Source organism: Mytilus trossulus, chromosome 9 (genome assembly GCF_036588685.1).
Source record: "Mytilus trossulus isolate FHL-02 chromosome 9, PNRI_Mtr1.1.1.hap1, whole genome shotgun sequence".
NCBI classification, from domain to species: domain Eukaryota; kingdom Metazoa; phylum Mollusca; class Bivalvia; order Mytilida; family Mytilidae; genus Mytilus; species Mytilus trossulus.
Window position 1 is genome coordinate 50,876,970 of NC_086381.1, and position 27,688 is coordinate 50,904,657.

Here is a 27,688-nt window from a genome sequence, read left to right on the forward strand (position 1 = left end):
CAAAATTTGCTTTTATCTTTAAAATCTAAACATCCTGAGAATGACTATATTTTCCTTGTTATTAAAAATTTATATGTAAATTTATATAATGAAATTTAGCTGTTGACATATTTGGTAATTTGATCATTTTCAATTTTTCTGAGAAATTTACGTAATATTTATTTTCAGTTGAACATATTATTATATCAACTTTTTTTATTTTTTAATTTCATGACTAAACTGGGGTGGCTCATAAACTATAATTTATCATCTGAGTCATCAACTTCAAGTTAGGGAATATTGCAACATTCCATTTAAAAAAACATGATATAATGTGACCTTCTATTTTCGTCATAAGTGTAATAAAATTGTATTAAGCAAGAGAAAAATACTCTGGTATGAAAGTTTACTTATAAAGTTAATGTTTACAATCAAATTTATCGTTGACATATTAATCCTTCCTCCTTAGAAGATAACCAATATAACGTGAGAAAAAATGACAAAATATACTGGTATGAAAATTATATCACATATGGGATGCAGAATTTTTTTTTTATGCACATAAACTTGGATTAGACAATGTGAAAGTGAAATTATCTGACATTAATTTGCATGTAAAAGAAAACAGCTATTACTACATGACATTAAGTTGTTTACAAAAGTTTTGATGGACATATTTTAATTCTTTCCGAATTCAAAGCTTAAACAAAATTCATAAGTGCAAAATTACGTTATCTTATGATAGTGATAAACAAAATTATGCAATATTTAGCTAAGACATTCTAATGGGAAATTAGATAAATTTATCAAGAACACATTGAATAGACTTCAATATAGTTTCTGTGGATTAATTTTCAACATGTCTTTTATAAAGGATAATATAAACATGCTTGTAAGCAACATACTACGAACAGATGATCTTCCGCCAGTTAGACCTACTATCAGTAGAAGTATGACTTTGTCAGCTGACAGCGATGATGTATTTCTTGAAGATGGTAAGTCAGAAGAAAGGAGGTTCAAAATAAGGGTGATTTATTTCTTTATTCTTAATTTTTCAGACTTATAATCTTTCTCTTTTCTTTATTAACTTTCCGTTGCCCACTATTATCTTTTGTTTATATTTTAGAACTTATTCACTATTCTTTATTATGACTTTATATATAAACTTTGCCTATTTTTTTCAATTTTCACCCCCCCCCCCCCCTCCTTTATATTTGCCTAATCCTTTCTGTTCTGTAAACCCATTCAGACCCTCATAAAGGACTATATGATAATCATAGGTCAACCTGGTATAACTACTCATACAAAAGCTTATTTCAACAAGGTAGAGGGGCAAGAATTCCTCTTGAATATATTTTCATCCATGGTTTGATAGTTTTAATACTAATACTTAAACATGCAACACTAATTTAATAGCCATTGTAGTGTTTTCACAAAAAAATAAAATGTATTTTTAATCCCTAAATGAGCCTCTGAATGTGATGGAAAGTGATCTACATGAAACTAACACTGAGTGTATATAAAATATCCCCCTTTTTTTTACTTTAGTAAAGTATCTATATAGAAAACGGCAAATGTTCCAGATGCAGTTTACATATTTTTATAATAATTACACAAAATTTAAAGTGTAGATATCTGCCTTATGACCTAAGCATAGCTATGGCACTGGACACATTGTCATTCTTTCATAGGCAAGTGAATATAAGGGCTATAACTGCTTTTTTAAATTTGATAGTACAAATAATTTATGTGAAGACTTATTCAATAGGATAAGGTGAGAAAAAAAAAATGTCTACAAAGAGTGAACTTTTACATTAAAATATTTGTTACTTTAGTTTATTAGCTACTTAAGGACTCCACTGGAAATAAGTTTCAATAACTTTTATTGGTCATTCTAAGCTACATGTATTTTGCTGCAGTAATAACACAGGCACTTGTTTCTGTCAATGTGGGTTTACTATCCATACCAGTACAAAAAAAACAGTGTTTTTTTTTGTACTGGTATGGATAGTAAACCCACATTGACAGAAACAAGTGCCTGTGAGTAATAATCTAGTCTATATACATTTAACTCTGAGGTCACACAAATGCCCCTGCTCAAGCTTTGCAATTTTCCATGTTCAAAAGGGCCATAACTTTAAAACTGTAAATGATTCACATGACATTGTGTTGTGGTTCTTAGCATGAAGCAACTTAAATTATGGTGTGGAAATGAAAATAGGAGGAATAGATGAACAAATGGACAGTCAAGGGAACATTTAATGCCCTGCGGCATAAAAATCATTTGTTATGATTCAAATTTATTGAAAAACTTTCAAAGAAAACTGGCTAGTACATAAAAAGTTATTGCTGTAAACTGGTACTCTCTTGACTCATGCAAATAACAGTTCTATGGATTCATTAATATTCATGTTGGTACTGATTTTCATGGATTTTGATGGTACAGGTTATACAACAAGTTTTAATGTTCAACGAATTAAAAAATTTCTATAAGATTGTTTGTAGACTTTGGTGAAACAACGAAATCAGGTATCCATGAAAATGAAAGTTTTCTTCAATCCTCGAAAAATTGGTACCCACTAAAATGAAAGTTTTCCTCAATCCTCGAAAAATTGGTATCCACTAAAATGAAAGTTTTCCTCAATTCTTGAAAAAAATTGGTACTCACGAAAATAAATGAATCCACAGTAACAGTTACATTACAAACCATTCATGTCTTAAAAGATCTTAAAACTTTCCTTGTAGTTGGTAAGTTTATCAAGAAGTATTCAAAATATTGTTTAATACATGTAGGTATTGAAATCAAATTTTTCACATGGGTTTTACACTAACAAAATGTACCATGAGCAAATTTGGTTTCACCAACCTGCGTTCAAAAACAAATCCTCTCTATTGACAATCTAAGGGCTATTCGAGAGAAAAAAATGCATGGAGAGTGGGGTGGAACTTGGAAGGCAGTTTGTTTGTTATTGAAAAATTATATTTTATTATGGTGTGAAAAGTTACCATTATCATTCATGTATCAATAATATAAAGTGCCTTCCAACCCCGTAACTCCACCATACATTTTTTTCTGGAATAGTCCTATTTTTATTGATCATTTGAAAATTAATTAGTCAACTATGTATAGTTTATGTTGTAAGAATAATTTACTGATCATCTGTTAATCTGTAGCCACTATCTATACTGAAGACATTTCTAATACTCTGTACACCAGCCCTGTAATGAAAATAAATAATGTATAAGGGGAGATAATCAATGAAGTTAAGGGCTAGAGTCAAAGTCGTTGGTTTAATGCTCAAATTTAATCACAATCTGCTACAAATATAAGATGAAACAGTCTAGTCACATAAACTTGAATTTAAAGTGTATTTTCCTTAAGCATTTTAAAGGAGTAGTGAAAGTTGATCTCAAACTGGCACTCTGTTCATAGACCATTTCATCAGAAGGGGAAAAAAAATAATGTCCAAATTGAAAGGGTAGCAAGGTTGACTGATTAGATCCACTAAAAATCATTCTTATACAGGTAAAAACGATGATAAAAAGTATTTTTTTAAATCTTTAACATGAAATCATCAGACCTAGAAAAATCAAAAGTGCATATATGCTCTCTATCTGTATACATTTAGTGTTTCTACATGTATATTTCTGTTTAAAGCAGGTTATACATGTGAACATTAAATTTGACAGCTAATACCCTTTTAAGATGATCCTATACATTAACAATGGAGAAAGTATATGGACAATTCCTTGTTTAAATCTGCTTTTGGTGCCACATGCATGTGTCCACCTCATATTTTTTAAACCTCTGTGATTGACTTCACCATTAACTACATATTGGAATTATTTTCATTAAATATTCAACTGACTTGTTATGTGCAAAAGAGACTTAAAAACAATAACAGAAAAGTAAAAAAGAAAATTGAGGGAGCATCATTTAATATCAAAATATTAACAGGCTTATTTTATATATATACAAGAGTGCACACCCTGAAATGTCTCGCCTTCTTTACTAATCATTGATATTATGTTGATAGCCCTAAATATAAAGCTTTATTACAATTTAAACATAAACTTAACATTAACGCAGAAAACTAAAAATTGACCACTGAACCATGAAAATGAGCTCGAGGTCAACATGAGATGAACCATGCCAGGTACACATGTACAGCTAACAATTCTTCAATACAAAAAATATAGTTGACCTATTGCTTAAAGTTAAAAAAAAAACCAGACCAAAAAAAAAAAATTAACAGAGCAATGAACCATGAAAATGAGGTCAAGGTCAAATTCAATCTGAGTGACTGACATATAAAATCATAAAATATTTCCATACACCAAATATAGTTGACTTATTGCATATAGCATCAGATAAAAAGACCAAAACTCAAAAACTTAACTTTGACCACTGAACCATGAAAATGAGGTCAAGGTCAGATGACACATACCAGCTAGACATGTACACCTTACAATCATTCCATACACCAAATATAGTAGACCTATTGCATACAGTATATGAAAAACAGACAAAAACACAAAAACTTAACTATAACCACTGAACCATGAAAATGAGGTCAAGGTCAGATGACACCTGCCAGTTGGACATGTACACCTTACAGTCCTTCCATACACCAAATATATCAGACCTATTGCTTATAGTATCTGAGATATGGACTTGACCACCAAAACTTAACCTTGTTCACTGATCCATGAAATGAGGTTGAGGTCAAGTGAAAACTGTATGACGGTCATGAGGACCTTGCAAGGTACGCACATACCAAATATAGTTATCCTATTACTTAATAATTACATTAGATGTAAGTTTCATTATAATACGTTATTCTGATTGGCTAACATGTTATTCCGTAAACAATTGCATCAGACAATAACATTTATCATGCATGATGACACGAGGTCCAACAAAAAAGTGCACAGGTGAATTAAATAAAACTGGATAAAAATCGTGTTTTTATGATTTTAGCTAAAAAAAATGTAATTATAAGTATTGAATACTTCTTTTTGAAACTTTATAGGGTTGTAAAAGCGTTGACCGTGCGTACATTTTTAGAATGAAGCGCTTCCGCGCTTCATACACTAAGTACTTCGGTCAACGCTTTTACCACCCAATAAATTTACAAAAAGAAGCATTCAATTCTTAAATAAGAGAGAATTTTACATGACAAAAAATCTTAACTTTTTTTTCAAGTAGTCACTGAACCATGAAAATGAGGTCAAGGACATTGGACATGTGACTGACGGAAACTTGGTAACATGAGGCATCTATATACAAAGTATGAAGCATCCAGGTCTTTCACCTTTTAAAATATAAAGTTTTTAAGAAGTTAGCTAACGCCGCCGCCGGAACACTATCCCTATGTCAAGCTTTCTGCAACATAAGTTGCAGGCTCGACAAAAACTATTGGTAATTTTTCTAATTTAACAAGCTACTTAAAAGTATTATAAATTAAAACGTATTTCTACATTTGAGGCATAAATGAAGTCAACTAACCAGTAGAAATTCCAGTCATCATCAGGACTGACAGGGACCCAGCCTCTGGCTTCAAAATTATTTAACAAGACAGACTTGTCCATGTCACATGCATACTTCAAACGAGCCATTCCAGTTCTCTGCATTGTTATTATTTATCTAAAAAAAATGCAATCATTGATACATTTACTTAACATATATAGTCAAAACAAGGCAATGATTTTTAAGACTTACATGTACATGTAGTACATTTTAATAAGTGTTGATCAGATGAATATACAGTGAAATTATTATTATCTCCCTCCCCCTCCCATTTATTGATAAAAAATTCTGCAGAGATACATGTATATCTCTCCTGTATGCAATTTTAAAATAAAATTGCAAATGTTGATATCAAATTGGCAATAAATGTACATTGTTCTAGATCTAAAATATATGTAATAACTATGCAAAACATCCAGACAGTCAATGAACTATAATGACTGAAGATTGAGTACTAAGAATTGACATTAATTTATAAACTACAAATGTATTAGTATATCTATCATCATTCCTATGTCTTCTATTAGTCAAGAAATAACTATAAATGTAAGGGGGGGGGGGGGGGGGGGGATTGTCAAAAAATTTTGCACAGCTCAGCTGATGACCAACATTTTATTTACAATGTATCAATAAAAGTTCAATGAGCCATTATGAGGAAAAACTATTCTGTTTAAGATGCATCATTTCTATTACAGAGTCAAACACTTGTCCATTCAATGGTGTTGTTAAAGACTGTATTTTTACCCTATATATCGAATTCAAATGTCCTTACCTTGTCTCCTTTTATTGCTTGACAAAGATGAAACAAATGTGTGCTGTTTTCAGCGCAACCAATAATTTTAGTTTGAAAAATAATCCCACAAATGATAATGTTAATTTAATGAGTTTAATTTGTATGCAATTGGAAGTAGTACATGTATTGCATGTATTGATACTTCTTAATGCTTCTTATTTCAATGGAAATTATTTTGGCCCCTTTTGCTTACATGTACATCTATTTCTTGACTGATAGAAGACCTAGGAATGATGATAGATGAAGTCGGCATACAGATTTGATTCCAGTGAACACATTACCTACATCAGCGCTTACATGTAGCCAGCTTAGGTTTGAAAGAAACTGCTTTCTTTAAAAAGATATCATATATGTTTTTTAAATTACAATTTAAATGTACATGTATAATGGATAAATTATTTTTAGGAAAAAATAAAATACAATTACCCTTCCAATAATCATGATAATAAATATATGTTAGTTGGTCAAGAAAATAAAATGTTTGGTTTTATGGGTTTGGCCGGCATGTGATTTTTATATATTAAGTATATCAACTGTGTGTGTGGTTTTTTTTTGTGGCTTGATCTTTGTTATGAGACTTTGTATCAAGGAATATCAGCACAAACAAATTGCCACAAGATCGACAGGTGCAAACAGAAATGGACTTACGAACGTAATTGAGGGAAGGCTTAAGCAACATAGAATATATATATATATATAAAATGAACAAATGTAACTATAGATATTTCGGATAACAGATATCCTTCATCAGTTTGACCACGATGTAAAATGAATCATCTCAATCTATTCTAATTATAACACTGATAGTGATAGTGGTATAATGTCCCGAAATTTTTATTGAACTAATGAACTCAAAATCATTAACTTTTTTTTGTCACTTTTTTCAACTCCTGCATTTGCGCAGAAATCAACTTCCTTCTTCTGGTCTCGTTGTCATGAGACATTGAGTAGTCTAGTAAATATAGGAACTCAAGGATCACAATACCAATTTCATTTTTAATAATTCTTTGTCTGTGATATGAATAAACGTTACATGATGATCGCGTTTCTTTGTTTATACATTGAACAAGTGAAATCCCTAACAACAGAACCATAATCGGAAAGATTACGGTATTTCTGTTTCTTTTTTAACAGATTTTTTAGTTAAGCCCTGATCACAACGAACCCTCGACACATCTATGCAGCTCCACGACATAAAATTTTGTCAAATCGTGGGTCATCTGTGATCGTCGTACGACAATCGCACAACATTTTGAGCGTTGTGGCGCTGTCGTGTGACGAAAATTGGACATGCACCTTTTATGCTCTACAATTTTTTGTCGTATCACTGTCTTGTGGCTGTCGTTAGAGTGACTTACCACAGTCGTGCAACTGTTATGCGATTAACCCATTGTCATGAGTACCAACATAAACCATTTTAATAAAACAATCGTAGCAGGACTGTCGTTCGACAATCTCACGACCATCGCAAGACACTCGTGATACATTTGTACAGTCGCACAGTTGACTCACGAATACAAAATTTCGTACGATGCTTGGACAGCATTGATTGTCTGTCGTACGACAGTGGTACGTTTCAATGTGCAGCATATTTACGGTTAAGTTAGAAGAATACGATTCGGCGGATATAAATGTTTGAAAAAACATACCGTCAATCATTTAAAGAGGATGGCTTTTCCACCAGAACGATTATGTTCGGTCCTGTTGGATAAGCGCCTTGCTGGACTCCAACAAGAGCAAAATATAGTCATGTTAGCTTTGATTTTGATTAGCATGAACAGTATAGGAATGCCAGACGTTGGTGGGTTAAGCCATGGATCGAACAGCGGCTGATGTTTGGGTAGTATAGTACACTGATGCAAGAGTTGGAACGAGAATCTGCCGGTGATTTCGTTAGATTCATGCGGATGAAGCCTGGCATGGTTCAAGAGCTTTTTCTGAGAGTCGCTACTCGCATCACAGTTGTACGACAATGGCATGTGACAGTAACACGACAATCACACGCGCATCCCATTACATGAAAACCTGAAAAATAGCCCCCAAACAACTCACGATTGTCTAAGACTATCGCACGACCCACTTGCGACAAGAACACGACAGTACAATTACATATTTTTTTCTGTCTTGTACCCATTGTGGAACCATCGTTGGCATGTCGTAGCTGATGTGACCACTCGAAATATTATTTGGACATTTTGCACGACAGTGTCATGACAACTATTTTATAGATCTTCCACGACAAAAAATCGTACAATTTGTTGTGACCGGGGCTTTACAAAAAAAACCCAATTCATACAGACTTTGTCCCCTTTCACAGGTAATGCCTTCCTGCCCTCATATAATTACATGGATATAAATTATAATAATACTGGTGTGAGAGATACTATTACACTGAAAATTAGTATCCTTTCAAAGCAAAGCTCTTGCTAGAGGGGGGGGGGGGATATAAAAGACTAAAATAGCCTGTGGCCGTAGGGGTACAACACTAACAAGTTAAAGTTTACTATTGATAGTATTACATCTGAAATTATAATTACATATAATTTTCGAATGCACAAAATAACTATTCACATTTCACTGTTCAACACATATATCTGCAATAGTCTAATCAAGGACGTTTAGTTAAAAATCTAATTCCTTTACGAAGGCGTCCTCAGCAACATAACTTCCGCCATCTTGGATGTTTGAATAATCTCTAAGTCTAGACGAGGGATAGATATATCATAATATCTAATCAAATTACGATAATTTCATTTCAAAACAATTTATTTATTTTGTTGGAATTGTTATAAACAACTTGAATTAGAAATATATAAGGATATAGATCTGTTTTCGGTTGAAGGCTATTTGACGATCAAAACAACATGGCAGCGAAAACGTCAGAAAATCTGTCATCACTAAAACAACGAAATAAATCGACTACAGGTAGAAATCTGACAAGTTCTCTTGGGGCCACACCAAGGGCCCGTCTCCCACAGATCTACGATCTATCATATACTCGCTCAAAGGGCTGGTATGACATATGTGAGTGAACAAGACCTTCCAAAATTGTACATGTCATATGTACCAGACAGTACAAAACTATACTACTGTCAATTTGAATATTTAGTACTAGTAGTTCGGCATGCCTGATTTATAGTTTAACTTTTACTAACAAAACTTAAATTAACAGTTAAATAGATATAAGAAAATGTGATATGAGTGCCAATGTAGCAACTATCCATGATCAGGGATCTCCATGGCCTGTTTAACGATGGCGCCCCGCCATCGTTCAAATGTCTTGCGCCATCGTCAAATGACTCGCGCCATCGTTAAATTGTCTTCCGCCATCGTTCAAATGTCTTGCGCCATCGTCAAATGACTTGCGCCATCGTTAAATCGTCTTCTGCCATCGTTCAAAACTTCATCGTTTTTTGTAGCCCGACACCATTTTTTTTTTATCAATTATAATCAAATGCATGTAATTGCATAACCCTTAGGCTTTGTATGTTATAATCCAATACATTTCCAACGCCTGAGGGATATCTGGATTAAGATCGCTAATCACTTGTACCTGAGCTTGTACAGGTAGATCAACAAACCAGACAGGAGAATACTATCTGAGGATAGACGATCCATTTGTCGAATTAATCAACAAAGTTTCAGCAAATGATTATTATAATTTAGATTAAATAAATAAATTAATAATCCAGTTACAAAGAAAACAGTTTAACAAGTCGAACACGTGCTTTATTTTGACTTATGCAATCAGCATTCCCCTTTTTTAAGAAGTACAAAATAAGACCCAAAACAGTAAATATTATTTCATCGCAAATAGCTCGAGTACTGCTGTAACGATAATTTAGAAATACTTTAAAAGTTTAAAAGTAAAAACTTTTAAATATTTCCTGTAAAGAAATATCGTATCGTAATTCCGTATTCATTTTGTATATTACAATCAAATTGATACATCCACGTTTACGGTTTCTATTCAGACTCGAAATATGCATGTTGCACAGCATCAATTTGCCAGATAAAGTCATTAAAAACCTTTTCATTTGTCAACGTTTGCTTTAAAAATCTCTTTAACCTTTTACATAACCCGTACGAATCGTTTTGTTGTTGTTGCAAATCAGCCATACCGGTAATGGGTTCTGAATTTGACAGTGTCCATGAAAAAAAGCTCCACATCATATGATTTTTAACCCCCATAACAATTACCAAAAATACAAGAAATCTGCATGGGGACCTTCATGACAGCTTTTGGTCATTCTCGACTAAGGGGGGGACCATGAAGACTTGGCATTTGAATGGTTAAAAACGGCAATAAATGAAAATATTGATACTTCTAATTCTATAATGAAAATTCAAATAAATATAATTTAAATAAGCAATGAATTAGCATGTTCACCATTCCTTGTATGGAGGGATAAAATACTTCCGATCGCGCTACACTGTACAGCGTAGACACAGTTTGTAATGGTGAAAGTTCCTCCATCGTTCAATTTTCATCCATGGAGATCCCTGATGATACCATCCAAGTCATAATTAGTAAAAGTATTCCACACATATTAACATACTTTTGGTTAGATCTACTTCATTTATAAATGTGATTGACAGCAGTCTCGGTAGGGTATCTAGATGGCGTCTAGACTAGAATTTGACAACTCCTTTAAAAATTATTCATTAGTCTTAGCTATTTATCCAATAGTTTACTTACAAATATTTACAAGCACTCATGTACACTTGCTTATTTACATTATCAGTGATTATTAGATTATTATTTTTAATTAAAAAAGATTAATTGTACAAAAAGTTCTTGTTATAATGTACTTCTGGTAGCCTGGAATGCTTAGATGTCATGGGTTGGATCGTTGGCATAGTCAAATGAAAGACTTGTAAACTGGTACTTGCTGAAGCATGCAGCCTAAAGGAGTAGTTGCAAAGTTTGGTTAGATGGTCAGAATATAAGTAGGGTGTCATGTCTTCCTGAGGACAAGCAGGGCAGTGTTCAATATCGTAGCAGCTACTTAGTGCTACACAGATTTTTGTCTACTGAACGAGTAGCTAGCCTAGCTGCTATCAATATCTATGTAGCAGCTAGGCTAGCTACATGTTCAATAGTCATAAATCTACGTATCCCTATGTAGCCGCTACGATATTGAAAGCAACCCAGGTTAAAGATCTGACTAGCATGTTGGTCTGAGTAGTGAGAAAAATAAGGGTTCTTGTTCATAACACTTTAAAAGCACATCCTTGTCTTGACAGATCTATTTGCATTTACATGCATAAGAAAATGTATGTGAATGTTTTGCCACTGGATGTATATTTTGTAAGGCAAATTACAATCACTTGATACATGTATATGCATGTGATACATCATGTATTTGCTATTTGGCATTAAACATGTTAAACACCAATCCTTTAGCATCATATTTATTAAAAATTAAATTAAAAGAGCTTATGTTGATGATTTCAGCATGTTTAAATTTGTAATACATGTAATAAGCATGATTAGTTGTTTGAGATAAAAAAAAAAAATCTGTCATTTGATTAGTCCACACACTTACTATGTACACGAACATGTGACATGTGTATTAAGAGATGCAAGGTACTTGTAAATTTAACAGTAATCAAACAACAAAAACACAGACATTTAAATTTAGAGGTACATTTGTAAATATTTTGTCTTAAGGGAGCATTGTCATGTACAAAATGTAGCAAGCTCTTGTTGGCTCTGAAACTCCTATATTATTGTCATACATAGTTGTCTCATGGGCAATCAAACCACATCTCCTTAATTTTATATGGCATCTTAAAGGTAGGTGGCTTAAATCTCCAAAAGAACCATTGAAAAGGGGGGGATACAGATAAAAGAAGATGTGGTATGATTGCCAATGAGCATAATGAGACAACTCTTCACAAGAAAGCAAATGACACAGTAATTAACAACTATAGGTCACTGTACAGCCTTTCTACAATGAACAAAGCCCATACCGCAAAAATGCATATAATAAAAGTTGAGGTAACAATTTGTAAGACAACCATGGAAACCAAACCAATCTGACAACAATACACAGCTTTCAACAATAGAGGAACATTAAATACCTAGGCTATACCGGTATACATTGTACATAACTGAATAAATATTTATCACAAAAATAAGAACATAAAAAAATTGGTATAATTAAACTATTAATTTTCCATTTATATTTCCAGATGACTCAAGTACTACACAGTTTACGTCACTAAAGTCCAAACCTGAAGAGAACAACAGAAGCAGCACTGGGTCGTTTGTCATACTAGGCCTAATATTTCTGACATCTATCGTAGCTTTAGGGATTGTTTATCTAAATTTCCCTAAGGTTGAAGAGTGAGTATTTGTGGCTGACAGTCCTTGTAAATAGTGGTATTAAAAAAGGGACTGTCTTCAAGGTTTGTATCACATGATTATCACACAATTTTATTCTTTGATCTTACTTCTAAATGCTGTGTATACATGGAAGAGAAACGGCAATTACAAGTTTTAAAACCAAAGACTTGGCCCAGCCATGGATTGAACCCATGGCTTCCCACACTTGAAGCAAGCAAGTTACCATTAAAGATCAGAGGTGGTATTTAAACTTTGAAATTATATATATAGATCTAGACATAAAGGTACTTTTATTGCAGTTTTTCATCTTGTCAGTTCCATAAAGGTACTAGCTAATATTTGCAAATGATATTGTTTTCTGAATTTATGATTATCAGTAGGGCTAAAGCAACAAATTGGAAAACAAAATATTTTGATCAATATAAATGCACTTGAATTGAAATAAATAAAAAAACAGAGAATAAAACATGTCAATAAACAGTCTGAAGGAAGCAATCTAAAAAAAAAGATCTATGAAACACTGAAAAAAAATGGAATTTTAATGTCTTATTTCACAGAGATGAGAAATTTAGATTGTATAGTATTGATATAGTTTCATTATAAAATTAGATTCTCATGAAAAGATAAATTGAGGAAAACCAGATAAGGACTGTCATATGACTGTTATGTAGAAACACACATGGGACCCAGGAAAGGCACTTCAAATATCAATGGGTGTTACATAGTTTTTTGTATAGTGAAATGCAAGTTGTATTCTAAAATTGTCTAGATTTAGATGTTACCCCTATTATAGTGCATTCCCTGAGTACCATGTATCTTTTGATGGAGTAGCATTAAGACATTAAAGAGGGATTAGTTATGCAAGCATAATTCTTAGATTTTAATTTTTTTTTGTGTAATTTATTTTCATTGATTTTTTTTTTTTTGAGGGGTTATCATTTGTTATGTTGTAAGGGAGATAATTCAAGCTTGCAAAATATTAGTAGTCACATTTCTCATGAAAGTATCATAGGTACATATTTACCTAATGATTCTTGCATGAGAAATATGACACTTTCTGTCAGACTGTACATTACCCCTTTTTTTATGAAAATATTTTTTCCGATATACATTTGCAAATTAAAATCTAATTCATCTCATTTGTGAACTCCATGTCAAACTTGTATGAACATTTCTCAAATAGCCCAATGAAATTTATGTATTTAAAAAATTAGCAGTAAAAATCCCATCATGTTTTTATTGTGGACCAACTATTTGGAAAGGAGTTATTTCCCCCAAAAAGCTGAAGGAAACATTACTGATTATATTCCAGCCTATTATAAAAGATTTGAATTCTATTTGTTTGAACACCATTTATATTTATGAATCTTTTTTATATCCCACTTTAGTTTGCATCAACCAAATGTTATGAAACTTATACACAATGCTTATTACCACACAACACAGATCAAGTTTGAATTTGGGTTGCGTCACTTTTACCGTTCTTGAGATGTATCCCTTTATAATGCAAGCAGGGGCATCATCTGTCATGTCTGTATCCCATGGATACATTCTCCATTTATTTTAAAGCTAGTGTAGTACAGACACAAGATGGCTTCATTAAGTCTTTGTGGGGATTCTGAAATTGTACATACTAATACATCATGTATTAACTTTGAAAATCATATATTTCTATGTCAACTTTTATCTTTTAATTTAAGAGACGAAAGTTTAATCAATTATTTTATATTTCAGATCAGAAAAGCAGCATATAAAATTACCTAGAGATATAGAGGACGCTAAGCGATTAGGAAATGTTTTATCTATATATAAAGATAAATTTTATATACAGGTGTTAGGGGCTTATTTTGTAACATATATATTGTATCCTTTTACGTAACATGCAAAGTGACATGAAAGACGATTATTAAAAAAAAACACACAAAATCTGGTACCCTTAGTTTGACTTCTTGCATTGCTCATGATTGTTGGGACCCAGTTTGCTGCAAATGACCTTTGGGACCTAAGACAAAATTTAAAGATTTACTCATCTATACTACTCAAATAACGAGGTCCAATTTGTTAGCCGGCATGATGTATAAAAGACGAATCAAAGAATTCAGCTTTCTATATAACTAAGGGCTATTCCAGAAAAAAATGTATGGGTGGGTTGGAAGGCACATTGTATTAATAATACATGGGTGATGGGTATCAGAGCAACTTTTCACACTTTAATGCACTATAATTCTCAAATACAATTGTCTGGGTGGCGGGTGCTGACAAAAACTGCCTTCCAACCCCCCCATACATTTTTTTCTGGAATAGCCCTAATATAGGACAATGGTGTTGATTAAAAATTACACCATTCCAGGCCCTTTTGTTTTCCGCATAATTAAGGCAGCAATACACAGTTAGGAAAAAAACTTAAAATTGACACTCATAATTTTTAAACACCCTCTTTCCCCCCTTGTTTAACAAAGAAGGTTTTATATGTGTGTTATGCATGTATATACTTATAGAAAGAAAATCTTCCATAAATTTGATTTCTAATGGTCATAAGGGTGAAATATAATCCCTTTTGGGTGTAACCATGGCGACAATTTGCATTTCTTAGATACAAAATATAGCAAAAGAGGGGGGTGAACGTGTCACAAAAGTCTCCAAAATTTGATCTAAAGGAAAATTTCAATGAATTACAGTGATACCTTTCCTGAATCCATAGGTTTATATCTATCAAGTGGTCAAAAAAAAATCATATGCTTTCCTGCTCGTTTTTCCATAAAATTGAATTGAAAAGATCGAACGCAAAATCTTTGTTGATAAACACTACTATAATTTATGGACCTATGAACGGTACGGATAGGAAAATACGGACTGTCAATCAAAGAAATGGCCTATAAAACATGTTAAAATCAATCTAAATGTTCATATAAACCCACTAAGAAGGCTATATTATTCTTCAATTATCTAAAAATCAATTTTATTGTACAAAAACTTTCATATTTAAAAAATTCACAGGGGCCATAATGCGAAACTAAACTTCTAACTGTGTATTGCTACCTAAGATTACCAATAATTAACAAGTTCTGGATCAAATCTGATACTGATACCAATAGTATAATGTCACATGTTACCTGTCCTGTTACCTAATATGTACGTTCCGCCTTTGTCAAGCACACCACCTAACGATGTATTCAGGATTTGTTATATACACAGGTCATAATCACACCTGAACTTCGTCAGTATATAGGGATTGACACTAAATTCAATTATTGACCAAAACAATATATAAATCTTCAAGTAGTTTTCGGTTGTAGTAAGAAAACCAGGACAGGTTCAAACAGAAAGATTTTGAAAACAGAGAAAACTGTGTATCTTATAATCAGTATGTCTTTATCAAATGGCAATACGAACACTAAGAATCCAGGCTAAAAATAAGGTGTAGCTACTTTAATTCAGTCACTGACCCACGATGTCCAGGGTGTGTTCTAGTTATATAATAAAATAACTCTTTATCCTGTATTAAATGTGTTGGTTGACCTGTCAATAGGGATAGAATATCACCAATAAGCAATAAACGTAATAATTAATACAATTTTATCAAGGAAAAGAACAAAAACAAAAATTTTGGTTTAAATTTTGTATGAAAAATGTAAAGAAATGACTTTTTGTTAGTCGCAACCTTACAGAAATTCGACATTTATTACAAATTTTGGTGGGCAGGGTTTAAGATAGTATATGGTCAGTGACTGTAAAGCATAAATATATACAGTCAATGCAATTACTCAAATATGATTTATAAAAATAATTGGATCAGTGCCTGATATATCTATGTGTAACAATATATTTGACTGTTCTAATTGCATTTGAAGAAACAACTCCTTAACTTCTACAAGTTTACAATCATTTGCTATACCAGGATCTATATTTCTCAGTATACTCTCAGGATTCCTTTTCCCATTTCCACTGGCATTATTTTTAGTATGTTTGGTAAGTATTCCTAATTTTCATTCTTAATTTAAGTGAAAGTTCTTACTAGAATCAGGCACTATAAGAAATTCTCAAAACATAATAATAAACAAAAAAATACTGCAAATTAAGCATGCATACAGTTTATTTTGCAATCTTGATTGCCTTCAAGTAAAAATGATAGATAGGAGCTGTTTTGTATCTGTAGGTCATGTTATTCACAATTATAGTATTTCAGCAAGATGTTACTTGTAATAATTGAGTTACCTCTATCTGGTTTGGTTTTAAAAATAATAAGCAAAACACCCAAGAAGTTCAAAAATACTACCGAAAACTGAAGATGGAATTATATAAACCTATAAACCCACTTAAAGGTGGGGTGAATAGTTTTATAAATAAAATAAGGTTTTTATATACTTGCATGACTTCTTATAGATCTAGAGATCAACATACATGTACTATATTCATTGATAGACAAGTGTCCATACCGTACATATTAAAAATTAAAACTTATTGAAGCATACACATTAAGCATTGGGATATATTGTAGATAAGTGGAAAGGTCATCTTAATATTTAATGAAAGTTAAATGTTTGTGTTTTGTATTTTTCAGTGTTCTGGTTTAGGAGCAACATTTTGTTATTCATTATCATATCTAGTAGGAAAACAATTAGTCATGAAATATATACCACAGAGAGTTACAGAATGGCAATCTCATGTAAGTACAAAACCATAAATTACATACATGGGGGGGAGGGTAACAGAATGGCAATCTCATGTAAGTACAAACCAATAGAGTACATACATGGGGGGAGGGTAACCGAATGGCAATCTCATGTAAGTACAAACCCATACAGTAAATACCTGGGTGATGTTCTCTCATGAAAGTAAATATTTACCTGTATAGGGCGGCATTACAGAATGGCAATCTCATCCAAGTATATACCAGGAGGAAAATAACAGAATGGCAATATCATGGAATTAATTATTACTTGTATAGTACATATTGAGGGGATGGTTTTACAGAATGGAAATCTCATGTAATATATTTAAAAATTCGTAAGGGTTTCACGGAACCCAGTGTCTCGCCTACTTTTGCTGTTAATCGCAGACTCAACAAAAATGAGGAAAAACATCAATAAAAATTTCCCTCTCGATACTGTCTTTTGATTGAAAGAAGCTTCCAAGTTTGGAAAAAAATCCAGGATAGTTTATAAATCTAATAAATGTTTTATAAACTTTAACTGCAGACTGTATGTAATGTTACTTGGAAGAAAAACTAAGTCCATTTATAAGTAAAATACAGAAAAAGTGATTTTTTTTTTTACAAAATTTACTTCTGAATAATATCTTATGATCAGAAACAAGCTTTTGTCTAAGTTTGGTAGAAATCCAGGATAGTTTAAGAACATTATAAAAATTTTAAAAACTTAAACCACAGAGTGAATGTTTTGTTTCTGGCAAAAAAACTAAGTCCATTTATAAGTAAAATAAAGTAAAATACGGAAAAGTGGAAATTTATTTTTACAAAATTTTCTTCTTGATACTATCTTATGATCATAAACAAGCTTCTGTCCAAGTTTGGTAGAAATTCAGTATAGTTTAAGAAAGTTATTAAAATTTCAAAAACTTTAACCACAGAGTGAATATTTGTGGACGCCGCCGCCGCCGCCGACGGAATGTAGGATCGCTTAGTCTCGCTTTTTCGACTAAAGTTGAAGGCTCGACAAAAAAGGAGCTGTGGTATGATTGCAATTGGAAAACTCTTCACCAGAGTTCAAATGACATAGATATACCCAATTAAAGGCCTCAGTATGAAATTGAACAATGAGAAAATCCCATAGTGCTTTGTCGGCTATAAAAGCCCCCAACAAGAAAATGTGAAACATTTCAAACAAGAAAATTAACGGCCCTATTTATAACAAAGCAATTTACAAAATATAAAAATGACATTAATAACCATTGAATAAAGGCTCCTGACAGGCACATAAAGAATATGGCAAGGTAAATCATGCTTGTGAGCACTCAATCCTCCCCTCAGCTGGGACAGTCATGTCACAGCAAAACATAAGAACATTAGAACAAACTGTAAAAATTAGATATACTTGTACAGTTACTAGTAATGCAACAGGGAGGGTGACAGAAAATATTCATATTCATTGATACTACTTTATGTGGGAGGCTAATAATGGTAATGTAATGTATGTAGTTTGATGGAATATGTACCAGCATCATTAAAGCAGATGCTAAAACAATACCTATCAGTGGGATGTTTTAAAAAGTAAGAAGTTACTACATACATGCCAAGGCTAACAGAATGTAATCTTTTGTCTTTCCAGGTAGATAAACACAGAGAACATTTGTTGAACTACATCATATTTTTGAGAATTACACCATTTTTACCCAACTGGTTTATAAACATTACTTCACCAGTCATAAATGTTCCAATTGTACCATTCTTTGTTGGAACATTTTTAGGTAAGAATTATTGATTTCAAGAATTCCCATTCAGAAGTTTTTTGAGTGATTAAAACAATATAGAATAAAAAAAGATATAGTTCAATAGATTTAAGTTTTATGTGCCATTTATCTCATATAGTCTTCTCATATAGCCTTCTATTCTCAATTTTATTACTAATATTCACTTCATTTTAGTCCCCTACCGACGAAGTCGAAGGGGACTTTAGGTTTGCACTCCATCCGTCTGTCCGTCTTACCATCCGTCTGTCCGTCGTACCGTCCGTCTGTCCATCTGTCCATCCGTCCATCCGTCAGTTCGGCAAATCAGTTTTCCACACTTTTTTTCTTCGTTCTACAAGATATTGATTTGATATTTGGTATATAGTTTTATCATGACAAGTTATAGATCAAGTTCGAATTTTGTTCCGGTCTGATGATTAAGTATAGAGTAATCAGGGTCCATATCTAATGTTAGAGTACTACATTTTGTATGTTAAACCATATTTCTGTACAAAGAGAGATAACTCATTTTTTTAAAGACATTCTTTGGTTAATTGTTTGAAGTGGTTTTTTTTTTTGTATAAACTAATTTTCTGAATGGTATATACATAAAACAAAATTATGAAGTGAAATCTTTTAATTAGATAATAATCTATGTTTTATAAGGTATATATTTCATTACATTACATCGTGTATAGATAAAAGTGGTTGACATTTTATAGATAAGTAAATTTTGTTTTGGTCTGATAATTTTGTGCAGAGTTATGGTACTTGGACTTGAAAAATTCACTCATATAATCAGTTTTCCACACTGTTTTTAGTCATGCTTGACTATATTGACTTGATATTTTCTTTTTACACCATGACAAGTTATAGAATAAGTTAGCATTTTGTTCCAGTATAATGAATTTTTACCCGGTAGGGGACTATGTATTGCCATGCAATACTCTCAGAATGCTTGTTCAGTTAATTTTTTAAATTTGACAAGAGCTTATTGAGCGATTCACACTGATTTGACTGTTAGTAACACTGTCATATTACTCAGCTTCTGTTTTATGCAATGATTTAATAGTTGATCTTCAATTTTATAAGATGATTGTTCAGTTACCTTGACAACAATTATGACAGAAATTTTCCATAGATTCTTGAGTCAGTATATTTGATAGTTTAATTGAGCATCTGTTATCACAACCTTTCTTTCATAAACCAATACATGAAATGTACATTCACTGTTTATCAATCTAATTCATTCTAGGAAATATTTTCAGTAATGTACATCAGAGTGTTGTGATTGGTTGACATGGATCTAAACAATTGATAACCAGCCAATTAAGTACTCTGAATTTCTTTTTTTTGTACAAACAATAAATACCCATAATGCCTTTGGTTTTGAAATGTCAAATTGGTTGATTGTTTGACTAGCCACAATCACAGTCGATATACTTTAAACCATAAAATTGTTTGTTTCATTTTAGGTGGTATACCACTGCATTTATTGCAATACAAGTCACTTCCTGTTTGCGAACAATTTGAATTTGTATTAAACCCACTAGCCACAAAATTATTTGTTATATATTACTCAGCATTTTGGAATACTTTTATACTTGGTCTGGAATTTGATAATGTTATAAATCATAATTTTTATTTTTTATTTTAGGTGTTATACCACCGACGTTTATTGCAATACAAGCAGGTACAACATTACATCAGCTGACATCATCAAGTGACATGCTATCTTGGACTTCTATAGGCATGTTAGCATTGTTTGCTGTTATATCTTTACTACCTGTCGTATTCAAGAAAAAATTACAAGAGAAATTAGACTGAGATTTGACTTGATTTGTAAATCTGAAGCATTGATGGGATAACTGGTGGACATTTTTGTTATGCATTGGTTATTTATATTATGTATATCTTATTATTGTATCCATTTTATTTCAACATCTAATTTAAATTCTTGAGTTACTGAATATCTGGTATATGTCTGACTTGTTATTCATATCTATTAAAAAAAATCTATATAAAAAAAATACAACATTTTCAGGTTATGTTTTCAAATATATATGACATATCCCAATGGATACATTTAAAACTGTTTAGAACTTGATATATGATCTGTATTGTCATTTTTTTTAAGAGGGATAAAGAGACCTGTTGGGTATGTTTAAAGAACTGGGGACCATAAATTTGTTATAATTTACCATATTCTTATTTTGAAAATTTACAGTAAATACTTGACTGTGAAACTTATATTTATAGTAATAGAGATTATTTTATCTATGCAAAATTATTTATTGAGAAATATCAAGAAATTCAGTAAGAAATTAAGTGTTAAAATACAAAGAATCCAGTACTAGTATAAACCAGATTAAACAGAAGCCATTTTGTTCACATGTTGAAATATCAAAGAATGCTAGTTGTACACATAAACAGTGTTAGACAAGAGTTTAAGTCAAGACCAGTTTCACTGTATGTAAGCTAGTCAGATTTTATAAACATGTAAAATTTATTTGCTTGAACCAAGAATATGATGTAGTTTGGCAGAATTGTTTCTGTAGATATACCTCAGATTATTATAGTTCTCTGATATTGTATATTGTGTATGGTTTTGTGTTGTTGTTCAATTAGATAAGTGAATTTGTTACTAGTAATTCAGAAATTATTGAGATGTTTTTATTATTGTGAAAAAATGCAACAGGGTTATAATCGCAATAATTAAAACTCGCATTTGAAATTTTTTATATGAATTAAACAGGATTTTTTTTTAAATTATAAAAGTTCAAATCACATTTTAATCTAAAATGACAAAATTGCAATAATAAATGCTCTCAATAATTTCTGAATTTACAGTTCCTGTCATATAAACTGGCAATTAATTCTATGTTGATTTTAACAGATATACATGTACAGAATTATTTCTTATTTCATATTTTTAGTTCCTTGAATTCTAAAAATTATGAGGTCAAATCAACCTAAGACATTTAAATGTCACAAATAATTATTTATTATTATTTATAATATTTGATTTGATAGGAAGTTGTAGTCTGACAGTTTAAAGCACTTTATAATTCATTAATTTTGTAATGATTTTGAGAATAACATTTTTCAACATGAGATCATTGTACACATAATATACAGACTATGTATTAATTGTAGTTGTTCAAATTAGCTGCAGATGTTTTGTGTTTGGTTAAATTTGTTTATGTTGTAAAAATTGTTTTTGGAACTTTCAAAAGGTGCTAAAACTTAGTTAGTGGTGCCAATTCTATTTAGTATTGTTTAGAATTGTTGTTCATTATTTCAAGTACATTTGTTAGAATTTAAATACACTGTCTACATGGTAATTATAGATTAACAATGATCATCTCAACGAGATTGATTTTCGAGCAATCGAATTGAAATGACCAATGATAATCTGTTTATTGCTATTTTTCCTATGACTACCTTGTTAATTTCACTGACAACGGGCATGTGTGTGCGCCCTTAGTTTCTAGAAATAATTATTAATATCATTCTTTTGTGCTGAGAAAGGAATTTTTCAGTCAGTAAGATCAAAGGAAAATTTTGTAAAATAGAGATAACAAAAGATACACAAGAGTATACTTTATGTAGATTTACACAGTTTTTAATTGAAAAAACAGATCCGGTGTCCTGTGTTTGGGATCTTACAATGAATGCTCTGTTCAATTTTGTGTTCAAATGATTATTACATTAGGGGTCATCCATAATTGTCAACCATTTTCCAAAGTGTACAAAACTTGGGGGAGGGGATTTACCGTACGCTTTTTGTCGAGTCTGCAACTTCTGTTGCAGAAAGCTCGACATAGGGATAGTGATCCGGCGACAGCGGCGGCGTTAGCTAACTTCTTAAAAGGTTAATATTTTAGAAGGTGAAAGACCTGGATGCTTCATACTTTGTATATAGATGCCTCATGTTACGAAGTTTCCGTCAGTCACATGTCCAATGTCCTTGACCTCATTTTCATGGTTCAGTGACTACTTGAAAAAAAAGTTCAGAATTTTTGTAATGTTTAATTCTCTCTTATTATAAGTAATAGGATAACTATATTTGGTATGTGCGTACCTTGCAAGGTCCTCATGCCCATCAGACAGTTTTCATGTGACCTCGACCTCATTTCATGGATCAGTGAACAAGGTTAAGTTTTGGTGGTCAAGTCCATATCTCAGATACTATAAGCAGTAGGGCTAGTATATTTGGTGTATGGAAGGACTGGAAGGTGTATATGTCCAACTGGCAGGTGTCGTCTGACCTTGACCTCATTTTCATGGTTCAGTGGTTATAGTTAAGTTTTTGTGTTTTGGTCTGTTTTTCTCATTCTTTATGCAATAGGTCTACTATATTTGTTGTATGGAATGATTGTAAGGTGTACATGTCTAGCGGGCAGATGTCATCTGACCTTGACCTCATTTTCATGGTTCAGTGGTCAAAGTTAAGTTTTTAAGTGTTGGTCTTTTTATCTAATATTATATGCCAAAGGTCAACTATATTTGGTGTAAGGAAATATATTATGATCTATATGTCAGTCCCGCAGGTTTTATTTGACCATGACCTCAATTGCACGGTTCATTGCACAGTGTTAAGTTTTTGTGTTTTGGTCTATTTTTCTTAAACTATAAGTAGTAGGTCAACTATATTTGTTGTATGGAAGCTTTGTTAGCTGTACATGTCTGCCTGGCATGGTTCATCTGACCTTGACCTCATTTTCATGGTTCATTGGTCTTTGTTTAGCTATCTTGGTTAATGTTAAGTTTATGTGACAGTTGTAATAAAGCTTTATACTTAGGACTATCAACATAATATCAATGATTAGTAAAGAAGGCGAGACATTTCAGTGTGTGCACTCTTGTTTTCTTTCTTCATCAAATAAAAGTCAGATATGTTTCACTTTCTTTTCAATGCAAATTTCTATATTAAACTAAACTACAATAAACAGGATCTTTTTTTATTAAGAATGATTGATTCTTGTCTTGAAATCTGAAAATGGTTGATGTACACTTTTTGAGGGAGGGTGGGGGGTCTGAAAAAGTGTGTTTTGTACACTTTGGAAAATGGTTGACAATTATGGATGACCCCTTATACAACGAAATGTCTGCTTGCAGATTTTTCATGGTATATTTCTCTTCATTTTAAATACTAAGATCTTAGGTTTAGAAGTAAAACATAGCATTGTTAGGTCTTTGTACGAAAAATTGGCACTCAAGGATTAATTGAACCCATTTGTAATTTTTGTTCATCTGAGTTGTGGACCAAGCTTTGCCTTATTCATGGTAATATATCCTCCATTTTAACTGTCATTAATCAATGATTTTAAATGCTATTTATTTTCCTTTTAAATTGAAAATAAGTAAATAAAATGTATTTCATTTGAAAAAATATTATTTTAAGTATTCACTTTCTTTTCTATTGTGACACTTTATCCACAAGAAGTTAAATTTGTGTTGACTGAAACCTATAATAGTCCATTTGCCAATTACCCATTTGATTCTGTTATTACACACTTTTTAAACAAATTACTTCCCTTTGCCAATTGTAGACTGGTTCTATACCGGACAAACTTGACCTTTGCCAATGCAAAGCATGATGAATTAAAAGTGATGTATCGGCGGTTTAACTAATTTTTCATGAAAAATAATCTGAAGTCTAAGGTATTTAGCTTAACAATAAATTAATTTAATTAAAATATTTGGAAAACTCAAAAGCTACTTACATTACGCACAGATAGATTGCTTTTTCTGCTAGCTCTCTATTGTAAATAAAAAAGGAAGGAAGACAACTAAAAAAGGGATCTCTAATTACAGGGTCAATTACGGGAATTGGCAAATAGGCTATTGCCACATTAATTTTTAACATAGTTGATTTTATTGTACATTATATAGTATTTTGAAACATTTATAAGTTGTTTTGGACTCTGGTCTCTTCAGTTTCTCACTTATCTTTCTAAACTATAAGGTCGATAAGTCACCTTTCAAAATTCTAAAATTTTTCACAATTGATTATGAGAGTGATTCCTCTACAAAGTTGTTTTGAAAAATAATTGTTGGGGCCGTGATGGCCAAGTGGTCTATGTAGTACAACTACTGCATTACTAGCTAGTCAACCCTTGACTCCAATGTAACTGGTTTGGAACACTTTTTCAGGATTTCAAATTATGAATTTTTGCGTTAATGAGATCGTTTTCTGTTTTAATGATATTTTACTGCTATAATTGATAGCGCTACATGCATTGTAAAACTATGGCTGCTAAATAATTTAATCAATTTAAAATTTTTGTGCTGTGCTTACTGCTATAAAAACAAGATTTTTTTCAAATGTTTATTATTTATTCATGAGATTGTAGAAATATAAAAACCAATTTATTTTTGTTTTATCTTGGTTGAGTTCAATATCGTAGCTGCTATCAATATCTATGTAACAACTAGTCTATAGCTACACGTTCAAAACTATGTAGCTGCTACGATATTGAACGCAACCCATATCTAATAGTTAGAAAAAAAAGAATAAAACAAGTCACCTTCAATAATAAGCATTTGTAATGATACAGAGTGCTGTCAACATAGAATATGTTTAATTCAATTATTTCATTTAAGTTTGCATCTTATAATTTATATGTTCCATGTTTCATTGTACTTGTAAATTAAACATTTATTTATTAGAAACTTTTTTGAATCTCAGCGCATTATCTTACATAAGCCATGGTGTGAGTGAAAAATTTAAAACTTATTATTTAATTAAAAAGATGGTAATCAAATTTTTTTTAAATACTTCCAATTTTTATTTTGTTTTGATTTTTAGAATATTTTGGTGTTTTAACATAAAGAACTGTTCTAAACTTTATGTCAGGGGAGAAAAGGTGGGGTCTAACCAAAAGCCATCAACAATATACCTTTAAAAACATTCCGACTGATTATTAAAGCTGATGTCAAAACATACAATAACCCATCAAATTTTAATTGTACCTCCACTTATATCATGTATATAGAATAGATCTAATTGAAAAACTAGAATATATTGAAGAATTAGAATGTTTTAAAAAGCTGTTCAACATTTTTATTCAAAATATTTTGGGCATTTTTTTTTGCAATAAAAAATTAAAGATTTAAATGATTTGAATAATTTTGTCAAAGAAAATCAAAAGATTAACTCTTTAACTAAATAAAATAATTAAGATTACTGTTTCAATTATGAATTGAATAAGTGCTCTGTCAAAATGAATATTTAAGATTTGTTCCACTAATTATTGTATAGTGGGTTTTGTAAGGCTTCATGTACTGTCTTAATGATATGAGAAACAGAAATTTCTATTCATACAATGTTCTGCCTCAAGTAAACTTGTATAATGGCTTAAATAGGCTAAATCTAAAAGTATATCTATATATAAGAGCAAGTTATAGCATACTGAAGACTTTGTTATAATCAGTTGATCATTTCTATTCATACTTTTAATTTAATATTAAGAACTAATAAAAATAAAAGGTCTATTGTATTGTCATTTTTTACTTGCCATTATTTGAATTTCAATGAGGCATTATTATGGCTGCCTAGCCCTAATGCTTTAAAGGAAGGGAAGCAAGCCATTGGAGTTCTATTTGTGCTTGTGTGAAGGTTCCACTAAGAAACACCAGTATGACAGACTTTTCTATAAAAGAGAATCTTCATTGAAACCATGATTAACTTGATTCATATTTTGTTAACTTATCTGATGTGTAGATGAAGATAAAAATTAAGAAATTATGTGCCCCCAAATCGCTTTTCCAGATTCAAATTCATCAGGGACACTCAAATTTATAAACAATTAAAAGTCAGAGAAGTATTAATACAATTCAGTGTTGGCAGCAGAAACAACAAAAAACATTTGCATACAGTTTAATATTTTAGAAGGTGGAAGACCTGATTACCTTATACCTGTAAAGCAGATACCTTATGTTACAAAGTTTCTGTCTGTCACATGCTCATTGTCCTTGATCTCATTTTCAGTGACTGCAAGAAATAAAAATATAGATTTTATATACGACCGCAATGATTATTATTTTTTTGAATATTGGTATCATGGTGTTGTCGTCATAAGGATATAGCAAAATTTTTTTTTTTGATATTGGTATCACGGTGTTGTCGTCATCAGTCTCATCCGAAGACAGATGGTCTCCGGGAAATAAATTTAGTGTAAGTAATTAGCAATCGATTTAACACAATGTTTATAACCACAAAAGGAAAGTTGGATATTGATTTTGGGGGTTATGGTCCCTAAGGTTTAGGAATCAGGGGACCAAAAAAAACATTTATCTAGTTTCAGGACAATAAATTGTGTATAAGTATTCCAATCGCTTTGAAATTGTACCACAATGTTAAATACCATAAGCAGAAGGATGGAATTTGTTTTAAGGATTAATGGGCAAAAAGTCTAGGAATAAAGGGCCAAAAAGGGGCCAAAAACAAGTATTTTTGTAGTTTCAAGACAATAACTTGAGTAAAAGTGTATGAAATTTTCTGAAATTATACCACAAGATTCCATACTACTAAAGGGTGGTTAGGATTGACTTTGGGGGTTATTGCTCAAACCATATATGAATTCGGGGCAGAAAAAGGCAGTTTAGACAATTTGAAAGC

The 27,688-nt window shown here is 31.6% G+C and overlaps 2 protein-coding genes across 6 annotated transcripts in view; one reads left to right on the plus strand and one right to left on the minus strand.

The window, feature by feature from the left end:
- LOC134683074 (polyglutamylase complex subunit TTLL1-like) overlaps positions 1-8,957 on the minus strand; it is a 31,195-nt gene extending 22,238 nt beyond the window's left edge. For 2 of the 3 annotated variants that reach the window (XM_063542132.1, XM_063542129.1), the window contains exons 1-3: positions 8,840-8,957; positions 5,489-5,626; positions 3,133-3,198 (exon numbers count right to left, since the gene is read on the minus strand). In XM_063542132.1, the coding sequence (XP_063398202.1) occupies positions 3,133-3,198; positions 5,489-5,613 (191 nt within the window). In that variant the 5' untranslated portion in view covers positions 5,614-5,626; positions 8,840-8,957. The remainder of the gene's footprint in view (positions 1-3,132; positions 3,199-5,488; positions 5,627-8,839) is intronic. The other variant, XM_063542130.1, reaches the window with a different exon arrangement.
- LOC134683076 (transmembrane protein 41B-like) lies at positions 398-26,560 on the plus strand. Of its 3 annotated transcripts, none has more exons than XM_063542135.1 (7): positions 398-974; positions 12,501-12,654; positions 14,389-14,517; positions 16,530-16,623; positions 17,216-17,320; positions 18,942-19,080; positions 20,720-26,560. In XM_063542135.1, the coding sequence occupies exons 1-7, from the start codon at positions 839-841 to the stop codon at positions 20,887-20,889; spliced, it is 927 nt and encodes a 308-aa protein (XP_063398205.1). In that variant the 5' UTR covers positions 398-838; the 3' UTR covers positions 20,890-26,560. The 3 variants fall into 3 exon arrangements, with proteins under 3 accessions (XP_063398205.1, XP_063398206.1, XP_063398204.1); XM_063542136.1 differs by lacking the exon at positions 398-974 and adding an exon at positions 9,148-9,227; XM_063542134.1 differs by lacking the exon at positions 398-974 and adding an exon at positions 9,157-9,326.
- Positions 26,561-27,688: the final 1,128 nt, after the last annotated feature.

What these genes read in the sequence shown, in the direction of transcription:
- LOC134683076 (XM_063542134.1), top strand. Translation starts at nt 9,167, where the DNA reads ATGGCAGCGAAAACGTCAGAAAATCTGTCATCACTAAAACAACGAAAT. An exon ending in AAAGGGCTGGTATGACATAT is followed by an intron (nt 9,327 to 12,500) that starts GTGAGTGAACAA and finishes TTATATTTCCAG; the next exon opens with ATGACTCAAGTACTACACAG. An exon ending in TATTTTGTAACATATATATT is followed by an intron (nt 14,518 to 16,529) that starts GTATCCTTTTAC and finishes AACTTCTACAAG; the next exon opens with TTTACAATCATTTGCTATAC.